At 47.9% G+C, this 17440-nt stretch overlaps 1 protein-coding gene across 3 annotated transcripts in view; it reads left to right on the plus strand.

Moving 5' to 3' along the window:
* The window catches only part of LOC122544193 (myelin-associated glycoprotein-like), a 40951-nt gene that overhangs the window by 17024 nt on the left and 6487 nt on the right, over positions 1-17440 (plus strand). For all 3 annotated transcript variants that reach the window (XM_087981046.1, XM_087981047.1, XM_087981048.1), the window contains exons 3-7: positions 212-568; positions 3170-3457; positions 4958-5215; positions 9018-9275; positions 10082-10384. In XM_087981046.1, coding sequence (XP_087837172.1) covers positions 212-568; positions 3170-3457; positions 4958-5215; positions 9018-9275; positions 10082-10384 — 1464 coding nt within the window. The remainder of the gene's footprint in view (positions 1-211; positions 569-3169; positions 3458-4957; positions 5216-9017; positions 9276-10081; positions 10385-17440) is intronic.

A 17440-nucleotide genomic window follows, 5' to 3' on the forward strand; every position in this document is an offset into this window, starting at 1 on the left:
CTAAACATAAACAGATCAGGCATGACCTTATTGAATGGTGGAACAGGATCAAGGGGCTGAATGGCCAACTTCTGTTCCAGATTCAGATATTCATTCACACTAATTTGCTGTTATCCATGTTAGCCTCCTCTGTACTCTGTCTCCTAATTCAATGATAATTGGTTGTGTAATGCCCTATACCTCTCCCTATCTCTCTGTCTCTCTTACTCAGATGTGGCGACAGAAGAATGGACAATGACAACTTCAGATCGAAAGGCCATCAGTGGGTCGTGTGTGGTTATACCTTGTACATTTGACTTTCCGTCCCACACTTACAAGGCCGTGCACGGAGCTTGGTTTAAGTACTGGTACTCATGGAAATACACTATCGCCTACAGCAAAGATCCCAATTATAGGATGTCCATCTTTGTTGGACGCACAGATATAATTGGGGACTTGGAGCAGAAGGATTGCTCCTTGAAGATTGATAACCTCAGACCTGAAGACAGTGACAACTATTACTTTTATGTGGATGTGAAGGGATTTGATGATCACACCTTCACAAAACCAATCCAGCTACAGGTTCTAGGTAAGCCCCAATCCCTGTAACAATCCATTGGGGTATGGGTCAGACTGAAAGTTGTGTGTTCAGGTCTCACTGCAGGAGATATCTCACTGATTTGTTCACAGGATGCTGCACTGTCAGATGGTCACTACTGGCATAGTGCCGCACTGTTGGAGGGCCAGTACAGTGAAAATGCAGCACAGTTAGAGGGTCAGTGCTGGCGGAATGCCATACTGTCAGAGGGTCAGTGCTGAGGGACTGCTGCATTGTCGGAGGGTCAGTGCTGAGGGACCGCTGCATTGTTGGAGGGTCAGTACTGAGGGAGCACCGCACTGTTGGAGGGTCAGTACTGAGCAAGTGCTGCATGTCAGAGGGTCAATGCTGAGGGAGCACCACACTGTCGGAGGGTCAATGCTGAGCGAGCACCACACATGTCAGAGGGTCAGTGCTGAGCGTGCACCACACCGTCAGAGGATCAATGCTGAGGGTATGCCGCACTGTCAGAGAGTCAATGCTAAGGGAGTGCAGCACTGTTGGAGGGTCAATGCAGAGGGAGCACTGCACTGTGGGAAGGTCAGTGTTGAGAGAGTGCCGCACTGTCAGAGGGTAGCTACTGAGGAAGTGCTGCGCTGTCAGAGGGTCAGCACTCAGGGAAGGCTGCACTGTTAGAAGGTCAGTACTGAGGGATTTCTGTATTATTGACAGGTCGGTAGATGAGTCTAATAATTGCCAGTTATATTGGCTCCCGCATTTGCCATATCACTGCTTGTGAACCAGAGGAGGTCTGTGTGGAGGGACTTGGAGATTCAGAAGAGGAGAGACTATTGCTATTTTGAACATTTTCACCATTCAGTGGAACTGAATTTGAAGTTTTGAAAATCATACAGACCTTGCCACCGTGGTTGGTCACCAGGAAGAGAGATTCAAGGAGAACTGTGCAAGGGAGCAGTGATCTGGGCAGAGAAATGGCAGGGTCAGTTCAGTGCTGAGAAGTGTGGAGTGATGTACTTTGATAGCACTAACAAAGAAAGAAAACAGACAACAAACAATTGTAGTTGGACAGACAGACATACCCATTTTGAAAGATTACACTAATAAAGTGGTTGAAACAGTACATGGGTCCCTTCTGCTTTGAACCTGAACTTGGGGTGAGTGCAGAGAGAGATCGCTGCACGGTTAGAAGTGGATGGTTCAAGCTCCAGTTCAGTACTGACCTGAGCTCCCAGTCACTACAATAAAGATGCAAAGGCTCTGGAAATGGTGCTGGAGAGATTGACCAAATGGTTCCCGGGAGCAGGGATTTTTGTGACAGGTTTCAGGTGAAGAAGCTAGAGCTGTTCCCCTCACAGTGAAGGAGACTGGGGGCAGTCTGACCAAGGTGGTGCAGATTGAGGACAGGTTTACATCAGGGAAACAAAGGAAAGCTGTTTCCATTGTTATGAAGGTGTAGATCTGTACTGTACCTTTAAGACAGAGTGGTAGCTGGCACGGACCTAGAGAGGCTCAGAGTGTGCTGGAAGATTTAAAAATGTAACATTTGGTTGACACAAACAGCTGATGCTGCGTTACCATGGTACAAAACAAATTCAAATTCGGCCAGTTTAAATTATGCCCTAGATACCAAAATCTGATCAAAGTTGAATTTTACTGTTTTGAATGACATCAAACCAATGAAATGGTCCAATGTTTTGGGGTATAAAATCAGACATCTTGAACAGTTAGGAGGAGAGTGGCAAAGAGCACCAATGAACACAGACTGCTAGCAGAATATCTCTCTGAAAGGTACCTGTTTATAAGAATTTTGTGCAGCAGAAGACTGGAGAAAAGACGACCCAGGACAATCTAGAGAGGAGAATCTAGAGAGGAGAATCTATGTAGAAGAATCTACACAGCAGAATCACTGTGTAACGGGTGACTGATGATACAAGGACCAGGGGAGACAGATTGAAGCTTCTGTGGAAGAGATACAGAGGGGGGGTTTGTGAGGAAAGACAGGAGTTTGGAAGAATGAGTTGGGGAGGTGAGGGGATATCAAAGAAAATTTAAAAATTCTGACAGGACTAGACAGGGTAAACACAGGAAGGATGTTCCCAATGACCAGGGTAGTACACAATCAAAAGGTGGCAATCTAAGCAAAGAAGGTAAAATATTTAGGACTGACATGAGGAGAAATGCCTTTACCCAGAGAGTGGAGAGTCTGTGTAATTCTCTATCACGGAAAGTAGTTGAGGCCAAAACATGGAATGTTTCCAAGAAGGTGTCAGATATGATAATAAGGGCTAAAGGGATTAAAGGGTATGGGGGAGAAAATGAGGAACAGGGGATGAGCTGGGTGATCAGCCATGATTATACTGAATGGCGGAGCTGAAGGTGGAATGGAAGGGGTTATTGTCAGTGATTTCAAAAGAAAATTGGATGGATGCTTGAGCGAAATAAACTCATAGAATGACGGGAAGAGAGCAGGAGAATGGGACTAACTGGATTGCTCTACAGGGCAAGCCAGCACGGAGTGGATGGGCTGAAAGTCCTTGAGTTTTTAAGATTCTGAATTCTGACGGAATGCCATAGAACCAACCCCAACATCCTTCTAATGGATGCTAACATCTGGCTCTTCCCATTTTACAGATGCTCCTGACCGTCCCAAGATGTTACTCCCAGAGGATATAAAGGAAGGGACACTGGTACACATCATCTGCAAAGCCCTCCACACGTGCCCTGATAACCCTCCCAAACTGACCTGGAGTCAACTGCCGTCTTCCTCAGTGAGTGACACCATAGAGAGCGGGGACGAGATTTCCACAGTGCTGACTTTTAACCCTTCATACAGGCATCACAATCAAATTGTCCACTGTACATGTGTCTACCCTCAAACGAACCATCAAGTGTTCAACTCAGTCACCTTGAGTGTGAAATGTAAGTTATTGGTAACATATTGCTGCCTCTGATTGAGATTGCATTGGTCTTGTATTAAATCAGGCATTGGAGAAGGTGCAAATAGGATCTATAATGGATGATGCCAGAACTGAGAGGTTATAGCCATCAGGAGAAACTAAACAATCTGAGGCTCTTTGGTCTTGATGCTTGATGAAGCTGATGGGTGACCTGATCGAAGGTGCTTAAAATTCTGAAAGGGTTTTCCATCGGGGAAACATAGAGAAGATGTTTCCAGTTGTGGGAGCAGGGGGCCGATCATAGAATGCACTCCCTAAAAAATCCAAATGCAATTCAGAAGAAACATCTTTCCCTCGAAAGTGGTCAGGAGGTATAAATGTGGGATTCATTCCCAAAGGGAGTGGGCTGGAGGGAAATGTGGTACTCGCTCCCATAGGGAGTGGGGGTGGGGAGAATGTGAGACATGCTCCCACAGGGAGTTTGGAGGCGGGAGAATGCGGCCTTGCTCCAGCAGGGAGTGTAGGGTGGGAGGGGGTAATGCGGAGGCAGAATGTGGGACTCGCTTCTATAGGGAGTGTGAGGTGGGGGGGGGGGGGAGTGAATGTGGGACTCGCTCCCACAGAAATGTGGGGGGAGAATGTGGGACTCACTCCTAAGGGGAGCATTGGGGTGAATTATTTCAATGTATTTGAGTGGGAGAAGTTGGATAAACAGATGAGGGAGAAATGGAGAGAAGGAGATGGTGATAGGGATGGCAGATGCTGAAGAGGTTGGAAGCAGGCTGGTGTGGGGCAGAAACACCGGCGTGGAGAGGAGAGGAATGTTCCTGTGTTGTAGTTTTGTTGTAATTCTGTGTAAAATTATCTGCGGGTCAGGGACCAACGCAGTTTATACACATACTAAACTTGAAGTTGTCTGCAGCTCATTATTATTTTCAATTGCTATCTATATCTGGTGGTTAAACCTTATTCTCTTGCATAGTTATTTACATAATGTGGGTAAAGCTGGCTGGACCAGTATTTACTGCTACTTGAAAAGGTGGGGGTGAGCTGCCTTCTTGAACCGCTGCAGTCCATGTGCTGTAGGCAGACCCACAATGCACAATGCCCTTAGGAAAGGCATTCCAGGATTTTGACACAGTGAACCAGATGATATATTTCCAAGTCAGGATGGTGAGTGCCTCAGATGGGAACTTGCAGGGGGTGTTGTTCCCACGAATCTGTGCTCCTGTCCTTCTAGATGGAAGGGGTCATGGGTTTGGAAGGGGCTGTCTAAGGAACCTTGGTGAATTTCAGCAATGTATCTTGTAGACGGTACACACTGCTGCTACTGAGTGTCGATGATTGAGGGAGTGGATGCTTATGGATGTGATGCCAACCAAGCAGGATGCTTTGTCCTGGATGGTGTTGAGTTTCTTGAGTGTTGTTGGAGCTGCACCCATCCAGGGCAAGTGGGGAGTATTCCATCAGACTCCTGATTTTATCCCACTAGTTAATATGTTGATAATTTTGTATTTGAAAGATTCTCCTCACAACACATCGGTCAGGATGACAACAGGAAAAGGAAAGACCGTTTCTTTAATCTGTTCCAGTGATGGGAATCCAGCAGTTCACAGATTCAACTGGTTCAAGATTTCCGAAGGGAATGTCACCAATCTGACATTATCTGGTCAAACTATCACTGTTCCTTATGGATTTGAGGTGGAAATCTCCTACTACTGTGTTGCAACAAACAGCCTGGGCAGCTCACAGTCTCTCCCTGTTCATATTCCCACAGAATGTGAGTACTTTTAATCCTCGTTTTAAAACAACTTCACATCACCTTGAAGCTTCCGGATGAAGCGAATACCTTTTCAGTCAGTGTTCTGTCATTCAGAAGTTTTAATGCTCTCTCGGATGATTCCTGGAACATGGGTCAAAAAAAATGTCAGGGTTCAGGTGTAGCAAGTGCTTTGGAATGCAAGTGGGTTGTTGATGGTTGTTCCAATGGGAATTGGGAACAAAAGTTAATGGTGTTGTTACAGCTGTGTGGTGCCCTGAACACATTTGGAGAACTGGTCTCATCACTGAAACAGTAGAGGTGGCGGTGTACAGGAAATGTCACTGGCCTGATAATCCAGACCCCACCCCAGCTCATGCTCATGGGGGACATGACATTCCAACCCACCATGTCAGATGGTGATATCAAAATTCAACAAAAACGCAGAATAAAAAAGCATCTTCATGCAACCACTGTCAATTATTACACAAACCTACTGGGTTCACTAATATCACAGTCACAGATAGTCATAGAATCATACAGCATGCAAACAGACCCTTCAGTCCAACTAAATCTGTCATTCCTACCCAGATATTGATGTGGTTGACAATTAACTGCCATCTCAAACAGCCCCGCAAGGCACTCAGTTTTATTCCCAAGGATCAGTTAGTGATGTAAAAATGATACAGGCTCACCATTATCAAATACATTAAAATGGAACAGAATGCATTTAATGGAACAGAAATAAGACTTTAAACTGGGTGCAGAATTTACAAAGGACGATTCCAGAACTAAGAGATTATAACTACCAGGGGAAACAAAAAAGGAGAAAGTGAGGGCTGCAGATGCTGGAGATCAGAGCTGAAAATGTGTTGCTGGAAAAGCGCAGCAGGTCAGGCAGCATCCAAGGAGCAGGAGAATCGACGTTTCGGGCACAAGCCTTTCCAGCAACACATTTTCAAACAAAAAAAAAGGCTGGGTTTCCTTTCTCCAAGAAAAAAGCTGGTTGAGGACGAAATGAAAGCAGAAAATGCTGGCAGTGTCTGTGGAGTTAATGTTTTTGTTAGCTTTAGAATGAGGAGGCGAAGGAATGACCTGATTGAGGTCTTTAAAATTCATGGAGATGTAGAGAGGATGCTTCCAGCTGGGAGATGGGAGTGAGGGGCCACCAATAGAAGGCAGCCCTAAATAACTCCAATGGGTTAATTCAGGTTTTGGTAAGTGTGAAGTTCAGAATAAGATGGAATAGTGGCAGATGAGGTAAATGAGGAGAAGTATGAGATATATGTGTTGGCTCACATACACACTTTGGTGCAAAGAACATGGAGAGATAAAATAAAGGGTAGAAGTATGTACAGGAGCATGGAAGGTGGCAGGACCAGTGAGGAGCAGTTAATAGAGCATACAATGTCATAGGTTTCATTAACAGGTGCTTAAAGTGCGTCGGGTAGGTTTTGGCGTCACCCTTTTAGCGCTGATCATTTGGCCCCGCTGTTTTGGCTCTGAACTGTTTTGGCACTCATTAGTTTGGCACTGAGCTGTTTTGGCGCCAATTCAGAATTGAAAAAAAGTCTTGTTTGGTTAAAGAAGAGAGGATGACTAACGACCCGATGTAATTTTCTCAACTAGTAAGAGTTGATAGTCAAAGCTGTAATGACCCACTGTAGATTCAAATCTCGTTTTGCAATCATTTTCTCATTTAACAACTGTTAATAGCCTTGATGATACTTAAGCCCTTCTGTCTTCACATTGGAAAGCTGTAATACAATTTTCTTTGTATTTTCTTGAACAGCGCCTAGCAGAAATGGCTGAAAACATTCTAAGCAAGAGAGACGAAGCAAAATTTTCACACAATGGTTATCGATATGTGTTTGATAAATGTAGCAAAATGTAGAAATTCATTTTTATAATGGATAGGTTAAAAATAATGAATAAAAAAGAATTAGATTTATTTCTTACAATGCAATAAAAACTAATTTCTTACGTGGTCTACAAGACATTTTTTATTCTGAATTGGCGCCAAAACAGCTCAGTGCCAAAGTAATGAGCGCCAAAACAGTTTAGAGCCAAAACGGCAGGGCCAAATGATTGGCGCTAAAAGGGCGGCGCCAAATAGTCCCATTCCGGCTTAGAGTACAGCAGCAAAGAAGTGATTTCAACTGTACAAGGTACATGTTAGACCTCAACTTGTGTATTGTGTACAGTTGTGGGCACCACATTATAGGAATGATGTGAATGCACTGGAGAGAGAGTTCAGAAGATATTTACAAGAATAATTCCAGGAATGGTAACAGAAACTTTAGCAAGGAGGGTAGATTGGAGAAGTTGGGACTGTTCTCCTTAGAGAGGAGAAGGCTGAGGAGAGATTCATGAGTGGTCTGGACAGAGTGGAAAGGGAGAAACTGTTCCCACTAATAAACAGAGGAACAAACAAGGGGAACAGTTTGACAATGTTTTGTAAAACAAGCAAATGTAAATCACAGAAAATCTTTATCACACAGAGAGGTTTGGGTCTGGAATGCACTGCCTGAAATTGTGATGGAGGCAGGTTCAATTGAGACACTGGAGAGGAAATAGGACGTTTATTCAAACAGACACAATATGTTGGGTAATGGGGAAAAGGCAGGAGATTGCCTTTCTGAATTGTGGGAGAAAGTGAGGACTGCAGACGCTGGAGATCAGAGTCAAGAGTGTGGTGCTAGAAAAGCACAGCAGGTCAGGAAGCATCCGAGGAACAGGAGAACTCTTTCTGAATGGTAACAATTCTGAGACTCTCCAAACTAAGGGAAAGGGGGTAGTTAGTTTCAGGGTTTTAAGCCAGTGATATTGAAGGATCGGCGATGTTTCCAAGTGAGGATGGTGAACAAACTGGAGGAGAACTTTCAGGGGGTGGTGTTCCCATGTATCTGATGTCCTTGTCCTTCTAGATGGAAGGGGTCATGGGTTTGGAAGGTGCTGTCCAAGGCACCTTGAGGAAGTTGTGCAGTGTACCTTATGGACGTATGGTGATGCTGCTCATTTAACAAGGTTATGCTGTCCTTGGCGTTTTATTCAGAGAAGTGGTAAAAGACACAGACTCCGAAAAGTTTAAGTTTGAAGGTTTTAAGGCCAATTTGATACTGCCTCAGGCAAAAGGCTTTTAAGTTTAAAAAAAAGCACATACAATGAAAGGACGGTGGCCAGTTCTCCCACCTCAGCTTTTCTCTGGTTTGGTTTGGTTTTTTGACAGTCTAGCTATTCACTGAAAGCAGTCAGGCAGTTGTGAAGCTGCTGGACTCAAAGAAGCAGCTCCATGCTAATCCTTCCTCTCCTGTAAGACCCTGTATTGGATTTTACCTTTTGCGCCAAGGGATATTTGTGGGGATTGTTGCAAATATTTGGAATAGCATCATTAAATTGAAATAATCTGTTTGGGTTTTCCGAGAGGTTAAGTTATTCTGTATTCTGTTCTCTTTTGCTTGTGTTTCATTCGGTATTCTTGCAAATAAATTCTGTTTCATTTAAAACTAAGTAGGTTGACCAGCTACATCCCTCCTGGAATATCCGTGTTACACCTGCTTAAAACAACGAGTAAAATTAGGGTCTGGGCTACTTTCTTGAATTGTTTTGAGAGGGTCTGGCCTGGTCCACAACAGATGGAACACACTGCTGACGACTGGTGGTGAAAGGAGCGAATGGTTGTGGATGTGGTGCTTTGTCCTGGATGGTGCTGAGCTTCTTGAGTGTTGTTGGATCTGCATCCATCCAGGCAAGTGAGGAATATTCCATTGCACTCCTTCCTTTAGCTCAGAGTTTAACGTGTTGATAATTTTGTATTTGAAAGATTCTCCTCGCAATACGTCTGTCAGAATGACAACAGGAAAAGGAAAGACCATTTCTTTAAGCTGTTCTAGTGATGGGAATCCAGCTGTCCACAGATTCAACTGGTTCAAGATTTCCGAAGGGAATGTCACCAATCTGACATTATCTGGTCAAACTATCACTGTTCCTTATGGATTTGAGGTGGAAATCTCCTACTACTGTGTTGCAACAAACAGCCTGGGCAGCTCACAGTCTCTCCCTGTTCATATTCCCACAGAATGTGAGTACTTTTAATCCTCGTTTTAAAACAATTTCACATTTTCTAAGAGTCTGGTGCTGGAAAAGCACAGCTGGTCAGGCAGCATCCAAGGAGCAGGAGAATAAATGTTTCGGGTATAAACCCTTCATCAGGTGACATAAGAGAGGTAGAATCAGTTAAGACTATACTCACTGGAGTTCAGAAGAATGAGGGGGGAATCTCATAGAAACCTACAAAACTCTAAGAGGACTAGAGAGGGTAAACAGTTAGGCTAGATCTGAGGATCACAGTGTAAACATACAGAGTAGTCCTTTTAGGACAGAAATGAGGAGAAATCTCTTCACCTATAGCATGGGGAGCCTGTGGAATTCTCCGCCATAGAAAGCAGTTGAGGCCAAATCACTGAATGCTTACAAGAAGAAGATTAAGTGTTTGGGACTAAAGGAATCAGAATGTATGGACAGAGAGAGCAAGAACAGGGCGGTGAGTTGGATGATCAGTCATGATCCGATTGAATGGAGAATTGGTTTGAGGGGCGAAATGGCCTACTCCTGTTCCTATTTTCTATGTTGCTATGACTTTGGAGCTAAATGGCATTATGGCATTTATCACAAAGGGAACCAGGTGGAGCTTGACAATAAGGAATACCAGGTACATGATCATTGTCCCTGAGAATTGCATAATGTGAAATTAAATTGAACCACCTCTTAGTGGTTCCTAAACAAGTTCTTAGGGCGTTAGTGAGTCTGACTGGGTGTCCAGCCCAGTGACATTACTACAACACCATGGTGTCCCCCTGAACTCATTGTTTTTACTGTGTCTCACAGATGGTGCTGTCATATTGCCAGAGTCAAGGTGTACCCAGTATCAGACCTACATCATCTGCCTGTGTCTGGTCCAGACCAACTCCACTGTTAACGTCACATGGGCTCTTCCAGATGGAAGCACTGGTGAGACGGGATCAGATGGAATCTATGAAGCACAGTCAGTCACAAACAGCTCCTTGATGACCAACACTCTCACCATCAGAGGTGGAAAATTGTTTGAGGGGATAAACTGCTCCATAGCAGACGATGGAGGTGGAAGACCCTTACAGAGGCTTTTGGAAATCCAGTCTGATGGCAGGCCAGGTCAGTATCTGCCCAAGGTCAATTTAACAAAAGCTTTCCTTTTAAAAGAAATAATTCACAGGATGTGGGTATCACTGCCTAGGCCAGCATTTATTGGTCATCCCTAACTCACCCTTGTGAAGGTGCTAGTGAGCTGCTGTCCATGTGATCAAGGGACACCTGCACTGCTGAGTGAGCTGATATTCATGCCCCACTGTTCATGAAATAATCACCAAAGATCACAACTAGACCACCAATTCATCTGACTGGATAAAAGGAATCTACAGCAGGTTTTGTAATTAATAAAAAGTTGCTTTATTTATTGGAACACACTTAACTTCAATAAGAGCAGAAAAATTAATGGACTTCTAATTTACTACAATGCAACTGAGACTCTACCCCTTCAGAACAGCAAAATACACACATACACACATACACACATACACACACACACACACACACACACACTTGTTCAGAATTAAGACAGACAAATGACTGACAGTTTTACACAAAGACAATGGATGCAAAACAATATAGACAGAGTAAAGTAAACTTTGAAGATCAAAGTTTACTTTGAAGATGCAAGGTGAACAATCATTTTCGAATACAGGAGCATGAATTTTTAATTTTAGCAACATTGACATGAATTTTTTTCTAGGTGATGATTGCTATCTAGAGTCTTAGAGATGTACAGCATGGAAACAGACACTTCAGTCCAACCCGTCCATGGCGACCAGATATCCCAACCCAATCTAGTCCCACCTGCCAGCACCCAGCCCATATCCCTCCAAACCCTTCCTATTCATATACCTATCCAAATGCCTCTTAAATGTTGCAATTGTACCAGCCTCCACCACATCCTCTGGCAGCTCATTCCATACACGTACCACCCTCTGCGTGAAAAGGTTGCCCCTTAGGTGTCTTTTATATCTTTCCCCTCTCACCCTAAACCTATGCCCTCTAGTTCTGGACTCCCCGACCCAGGGAAAGGACTTTGCCTATTTACCGTATCCATGCCCCTCATAATTTTGTAAACCTCTATAAGGTCACCCCGCAGCCTCCGATGCTCCAGGGAAAACAGCCCCAGCCTGTTCAGCCTCTCGCTGTAGCTCAGATCCTCCAACCCTGGGAACATCCTTGTAAATCTTTTCTGAACCCTTTCAAGTTTCACAACATCTTTCCGATAGGAAGGAGACCAGAATTGCACACAATATTCCAACAGTGGCCTAACCAATGTCCTGTACAGCCGCAACATGACCTCCCAACTCCTGTACTCAATACTCTGACCAATAAAGGAAAGCATACCAAACGCCTTCTTCACTATCCTATCTACCTGCGACTCCACTTTCAAGGAGCTATGAACCTGCACCCCAAGGTCTCTTTGTTCAGTAACACTCCCTAGGACCATACCATTAAGTGTATAAGTCCTGCTAAGATTTGCTTTCCCAAAATGCAGCACCTCACATTTATCTTAATTAAACTCCACCTGCCACTTCTCTGCACATTGGCCCATCTGGTCCAGATCCTGTTGTAATCTGAGGTAACCCTCTTCGCTGTCCACTACACCTCCAATTTTGGTGTCATCTGCAAACTTACTAACTGTACCTCTTATGCTCGCATCCAAATCATTTATGTAAATGACAAAAAGTAGAGGACCCAGCACCGATCCTTGTGGCACTCCACTGGTCACAGGCCTCCAGTCTGAAAAACAACCCTCCACCACCACCCTCTGTCTTCTACCATCGAACCAGTTCTGTATCCAAATGGCTAGTTCTCCCGGTATTCCATGAGATCTAACCTTGCTAATCAGTCTCCCATGGGGAACCTTGTCGAACGACTTACTAAAGTCCATATAGATCACATCTACTGCTCTGCCCTCATCAATCTTCTTTGTTACTTCATCAAAAAACTCAATCAAGTTTGTGAGACATGATTTCCCACGCACAAAGCCATGTTGACTATCCCGAATCAGTCCTTGCCTTTCCAAATACATGTACATCCTGTCCCTCAGGATTCCCTCCAACAACTTGCCCACCACAGAGGTCAGGCTCACCGGTCTATAGTTCCCTGGCTTGTCCTTACCACTCTTCTTTCACAGTGGCACCACGTTTGCCAACCTCCAGTCTTCCGGCACTTCACCTGTGATATCAATGATACAAATATCTCAGCAAGAGGCCCAGCAAGCACTTCTCCAGCTTCCCACAGAGTTCTCGGATACACCTGATCAGGTCCTGGGGATTTATCCACCTTTAACCGTTTCAAGACATCCAGCACTTCCTCCTCTGTCATCTGGACATTTTGCAAGATGTCACCATCTATTTCCCTACAGTATATATCTTCCATATCCTTTTCCACAGTAAATACTGATGCAAAGTACTTGTTTAGTATCTCCCCCATTTTCTGTGGCTCCACACAAAGGCCGCCTTGCTGATCTTTGAGGGGCCCTATTCTTTCCCTAGTTACCCTTTTATCCTTCACCTATTTGTAAAAACCCTAATTTACTGTTTGGCTGGTTACATCTTGGTCTTTTCTCAATTTATATAAAGATTTTGCAGTTATCTCTGCAAGAGGTAAAGAAAGTCGGATAGATGGGTGCTTTCCAGTTGCAGGCACTGCATGTTCCTCTCAATCGCCATGGCACTTAGAACACAACCTATCAGTCAGCTGTTGTCAGGCAGAATTTGTTTACCTCACTGTGCAATCTCAAACTTAAACTCTCACCACTTCAAATAGCAACACTGGACTGCTAAGCTCAATTAATAAGCAGAACATGACTTTCAAGTTATGAAACTCTCCTGGTGTTTCAATTATACAAAATTATACAAAATTTTATAGCTCTAAAGGAGAAAACTGTGGGGCCTGTTGCAAAAGTATAAATTTGCCATTATACAACCAGGATATGACCACCTATCATATCAATTGTGAATAATAATCACTATGTTCAGTGCTTCTCTCCTGTTGTCGAAGGGTCAGCACTGAGGGAATGCCTCACTGTTGGAGGTTCAGTGTCGAGGGAGCGCTGCAGTGTCGGAGGGTCAGTGCTGACGGAGCACTGCAGTGTAGGAGGGTCAGTACTGAGGGTGTGCTGCACTGTTAAAGGGTCAGTGCTGAGGGAGCACTGCACTGTCGGAGGGTCAGTGCTGAGGGAGCACTGCACTGTCGAAGGGTCAGTGCTGAGGGAGTGCCGCACTGTCGGAGGGTCTGTGCTGAGGGAGTGCCGCACTGTCAGAGGGTCAGTGCTGAGGGAGTACTGCACTGTCAGAGGGTCAGTGCTGAGGGGGCACTGCAGTGTAGGAGGGTCAGCGCTGAGGGAGTGCCGCACTGTCAGAGGGTCAGTACTGAGGGAGCGCCGCACTGTCAGAGGGTCAGTGCTGAGGGAGCACTGCAGTGTAGGAGGGTCAGTATTGAGGGTGTGCTGCACTGTTGGAGGGTCAGTGCTGAGGGAGCACTGCAGTGTAGGAGGGTCAGTGCTGAAGGAGTGCCGCACTGTCGGAGGGTCAGTACTGAGGGAGCGCTGCACTGTCAGAGGGTCAATACTGAGGGAGCGCCGCACTGTCAGAGGGTCAGTGCTGAGGGAGCACTGCAGTGTAGGAGGGTCAGCGCTGAGGGAGTTCCTCACTGTCGGAATGTCAGCACTGAGGGAGTGCCTCACTATGGAATGTCAGCGCTGAGGGAGCTCCGCACTGTCGGAGGTTCAGTGCCAAGGGAATGTCTCACTGTTGGAGGGTCAGTGCTGAGGGAGCGCCGCACTGTCGGAGGGTCAGTGCTGAGGGGGCACTGCAGTGTAGGAGGGTCAGGACTGAGGGAGTGCTGCACTGTACAAGGGTCAGTATTGAGGGTGTGCTGCACTGTTGGAGGGTCAGTTCTGAGGGAGCACTGCAGTGTAGGAGGGTCAGTGCTGAGGGAGTGCCACACTGTCGGAGGGTCAGTACTGAGGGAGCGCTGAACTGTCGGAGGGTCAGTACTGAGGGAGCGCTGCACTGTCAGAGGGTCAGTGCTGAGGGAGCACTTCAGTGTAGGAGGGTCAGTACTGAGGGAGTGCTGCACTGTAGAAGAGTCAGTACTGAGGGAGCACTGCACTGTCAGAGGGTCAGTGCTGAGGGAGCACTGCAGTGTCGGAGGGTCAGTACTGAGGGAGTGCTGCACTGTAGAAGAGTCAGTACTGAGGGAGCACTGCACTGTCAGAGGGTCAGCGCTGAGGGAGCACTGCAGTGTAGGAGGGTCAGTACTGAGGGAGTACTGCACTGTCGGAGGGTCAGTACTGAGGGAGCGCCGCACTGTCAGAGGGTCAGTGCTGAGGGAGCACTGCAGTGTAGGAGGGTCAGTGCTGAGGGAGTGCTGCACTGCAGAAGAGTCAGTACTGAGGGAGCACTGCACTGTCAGAGGGTCAGTGCTGAGGGAGCACTGCAGTGTCGGAGGGTCAGTGCTGAGGGAGTGCTGCAGTGTAGGAGGGTCAGTGCTGAGGGAGTGCTGCACTGTCGGAGGGTCAGTACTGAGGGAGCACTGCAGTGTAGGAGGGTCAGTGCTGAGGGAGTGCTGCACTGTCGGAGGGTCAGTACTGAGGGAGCGCCGCACTGTCAGAGGGTCAGTGCTGAGGGAGCACTGCAGTGTAGGAGGGTCAGTGCTGAGGGAGTGCTGCACTGTCGGAGGGTCAGTACTGAGGGAGCGCCGCACTGTCAGAGGGTCAGTGCTGAGGGAGCACTGCAGTGTAGGAGGGTCAGTGCTGAGGGAGTGCTGCACTGCAGAAGAGTCAGTACTGAGGGAGCACTGCACTGTCAGAGGGTCAGCGCTGAGGGAGCACTGCAGTGTAGGAGGGTCAGTACTGAGGGAGTACTGCACTGTCGGAGGGTCAGTACTGAGGGAGCGGCGCACTGTCAGAGGGTCAGTGCTGAGGGAGCACTGCAGTGTAGGAGGGTCAGTGCTGAGGGAGTGCTGCACTGCAGAAGAGTCAGTACTGAGGGCACTGCACTGTCAGAGGGTCAGTACTGAGGGAGCGCTGCACTGTCGGAGGGTCAGTACTCAGGGAGCACTGCAGTGTAGGACGGTCAGCGCTGAGGGAGTTCCTCACTGTCGGAATGTCAGCACTGAGGGAGTGCCTCACTATGGAATGTCAGCGCTGAGGGAGCTCTGCACTGTCGGAGGTTCAGTGTCAAGGGAATGTCTCACTGTCGGAGGGTCAGTGCTGAGGGAGCGCCGCACTGTCGGAGGGTCAGTGCTGAGGGGGCACTGCAGTGTAGGAGGGTCAGTATTGAGGATGTGCTGCACTGTTGGAGGGTCAGTTCTGAGGGAGCACTGCAGTGTAGGAGGGTCAGTGCTGAGGTAGTGCCACACTGTCGGAGGGTCAGTACTGAGGGAGCGCTGCACTGTCAGATGGTCAGTGCTGAGGGAGCACTGCAGTGTAGGAGGGTCAGTGCTGAGGGAGTGCTGCATTGTAGAAGAGTCAGTACTGAGGGAGCACTGCACTGTCAGAGGGTCAGTGCTGAGGGAGCACTGCAGTGTCGGAGGGTCAGTGCTGAGGGAGTGCTGCAGTGTAGAAGGGTCAGTACTGAGGGAGCGCTGCACTGTCGGAGGGTCAGTACTGAGGGAGCACTGCAGTGTAGGAGGGTCAGCGCTGAGGGAGTTCCTCACTGTCGGAATGTCAGCGCTGAGGGAGTGCCGCACTGTCGAAGGTTCAGTGCCAAGGGAATGTCTCACTGTCGGAGGGTCAGTGCTGTGGGAGCGCCGCACTGTCGGAGGGTCAGTGCTGAGGGGGCACTGCAGTGTAGGAGGGTCAGTACTGAGGGAGTGCTGCACTGTAGAAGGGTCAGTATTGAGGGTGTGCCGCACTGTTGGAGGGTCAGTTCTGAGGGAGCACTGCAGTGTAGGAGGGTCAGTGCTGAGGGAGTGCCACACTGTCGGAGGGTCAGTAGTGAGGGAGCGCTGAACTGTCGGAGGGTCAGTACTGAGGGAGCACTGCACTGTCAGAGGGTCAGTGCTGAGGGAGCACTGCAGTGTAGGAGGGTCAGTGCTGAGGGAGTGCTGCAATGTAGAAGAGTCAGTACTGAGGGAGCGCTGCACTGTCAGAGGGTCAGCGCTGAGGGAGCACTGCAGTGTAGGAGGGTCAGTACTGAGGGAGTGCTGCACTGTCGGAGGGTCAGTACTGAGGGAGCGCTGCACTGTCGGAGGGTCAGTACTGAGGGAGCACTGCAGTGTAGGAGGGTCAGTACTGAGGGAGTGCTGCACTGTAGAAGAGTCAGTACTGAGGGAGCACTGCACTGTCAGAGGGTCAGCGCTGAGGGAGCACTGCACTGTCAGAGGGTCAGCGCTGAGGGAGCACTGCAGTGTAGGAGGGTCAGCGCTGAGGGAGTACTGCACTGTCAGAGGGTCACTGCTGAGGGAGTGCTGCAATGTAGAAGAGTCAGTACTGAGGGAGCACTGCACTGTCAGAGGGTCAGTGCTGAGGGAGCACTGCACTGTCGGAGGGTCAGTACTGAGGGAGCGCCGCACTGTCGGAGGGTCAGTACTGAGGGAGCGCTGCACTGTCGGAGGGTCAGTACTGAGGGAGCGCTGCACTGTCGGAGGGTCAGTACTGAGGGAGCACTGCACTGTCAGAGGGTCAGTGCTGAGGGAGCACTGCACTGTTGGAGGGTCAGTACTGAGGGAGTGCCGCACTGTCGGAGGGTCAGTACTGTGGGAGCGCTGCACTGTCGGAGGGTCAGTACTGAGGGAGCGCTGCAGTGTAGGAGGGTCAGTACTGAGGGAGTGCCGCACTGTCGGAGGGTCAGTACTGAGGGAGCGCTGCAGTGTAGGAGGGTCAGCACTGAGGGAGTTCCTCACTGTCGGAATGTGAGCGATGAGGGTGTGCCTCACTGTCGGAATGTCAGTGCTGAGGGAGCTCCGCACTGTCGGAGGGTCAGTGCTGAGGGGGCACTGCACTGTCGGAGGGTCAGTGCTGAGGGGGCACTGCACTGTCGGAGGGTCAGTGCTGAGGGGGCACTGCACTGTCGGAGGGTCAGTGCTGAGGGAGCACTGCAGTGTAGGAGGGTCAGTACTGAGGGAGTGCAACACTATAGAAGGGTCAGTACTGAGGGTGTGCGG

Source organism: Chiloscyllium plagiosum, unplaced genomic scaffold, assembly GCF_037043375.1.
Source record: "Chiloscyllium plagiosum isolate Xiang-an unplaced genomic scaffold, Cpla_swu_hap1 HiC_scaffold_38, whole genome shotgun sequence".
Lineage (NCBI taxonomy): Eukaryota > Metazoa > Chordata > Chondrichthyes > Orectolobiformes > Hemiscylliidae > Chiloscyllium > Chiloscyllium plagiosum.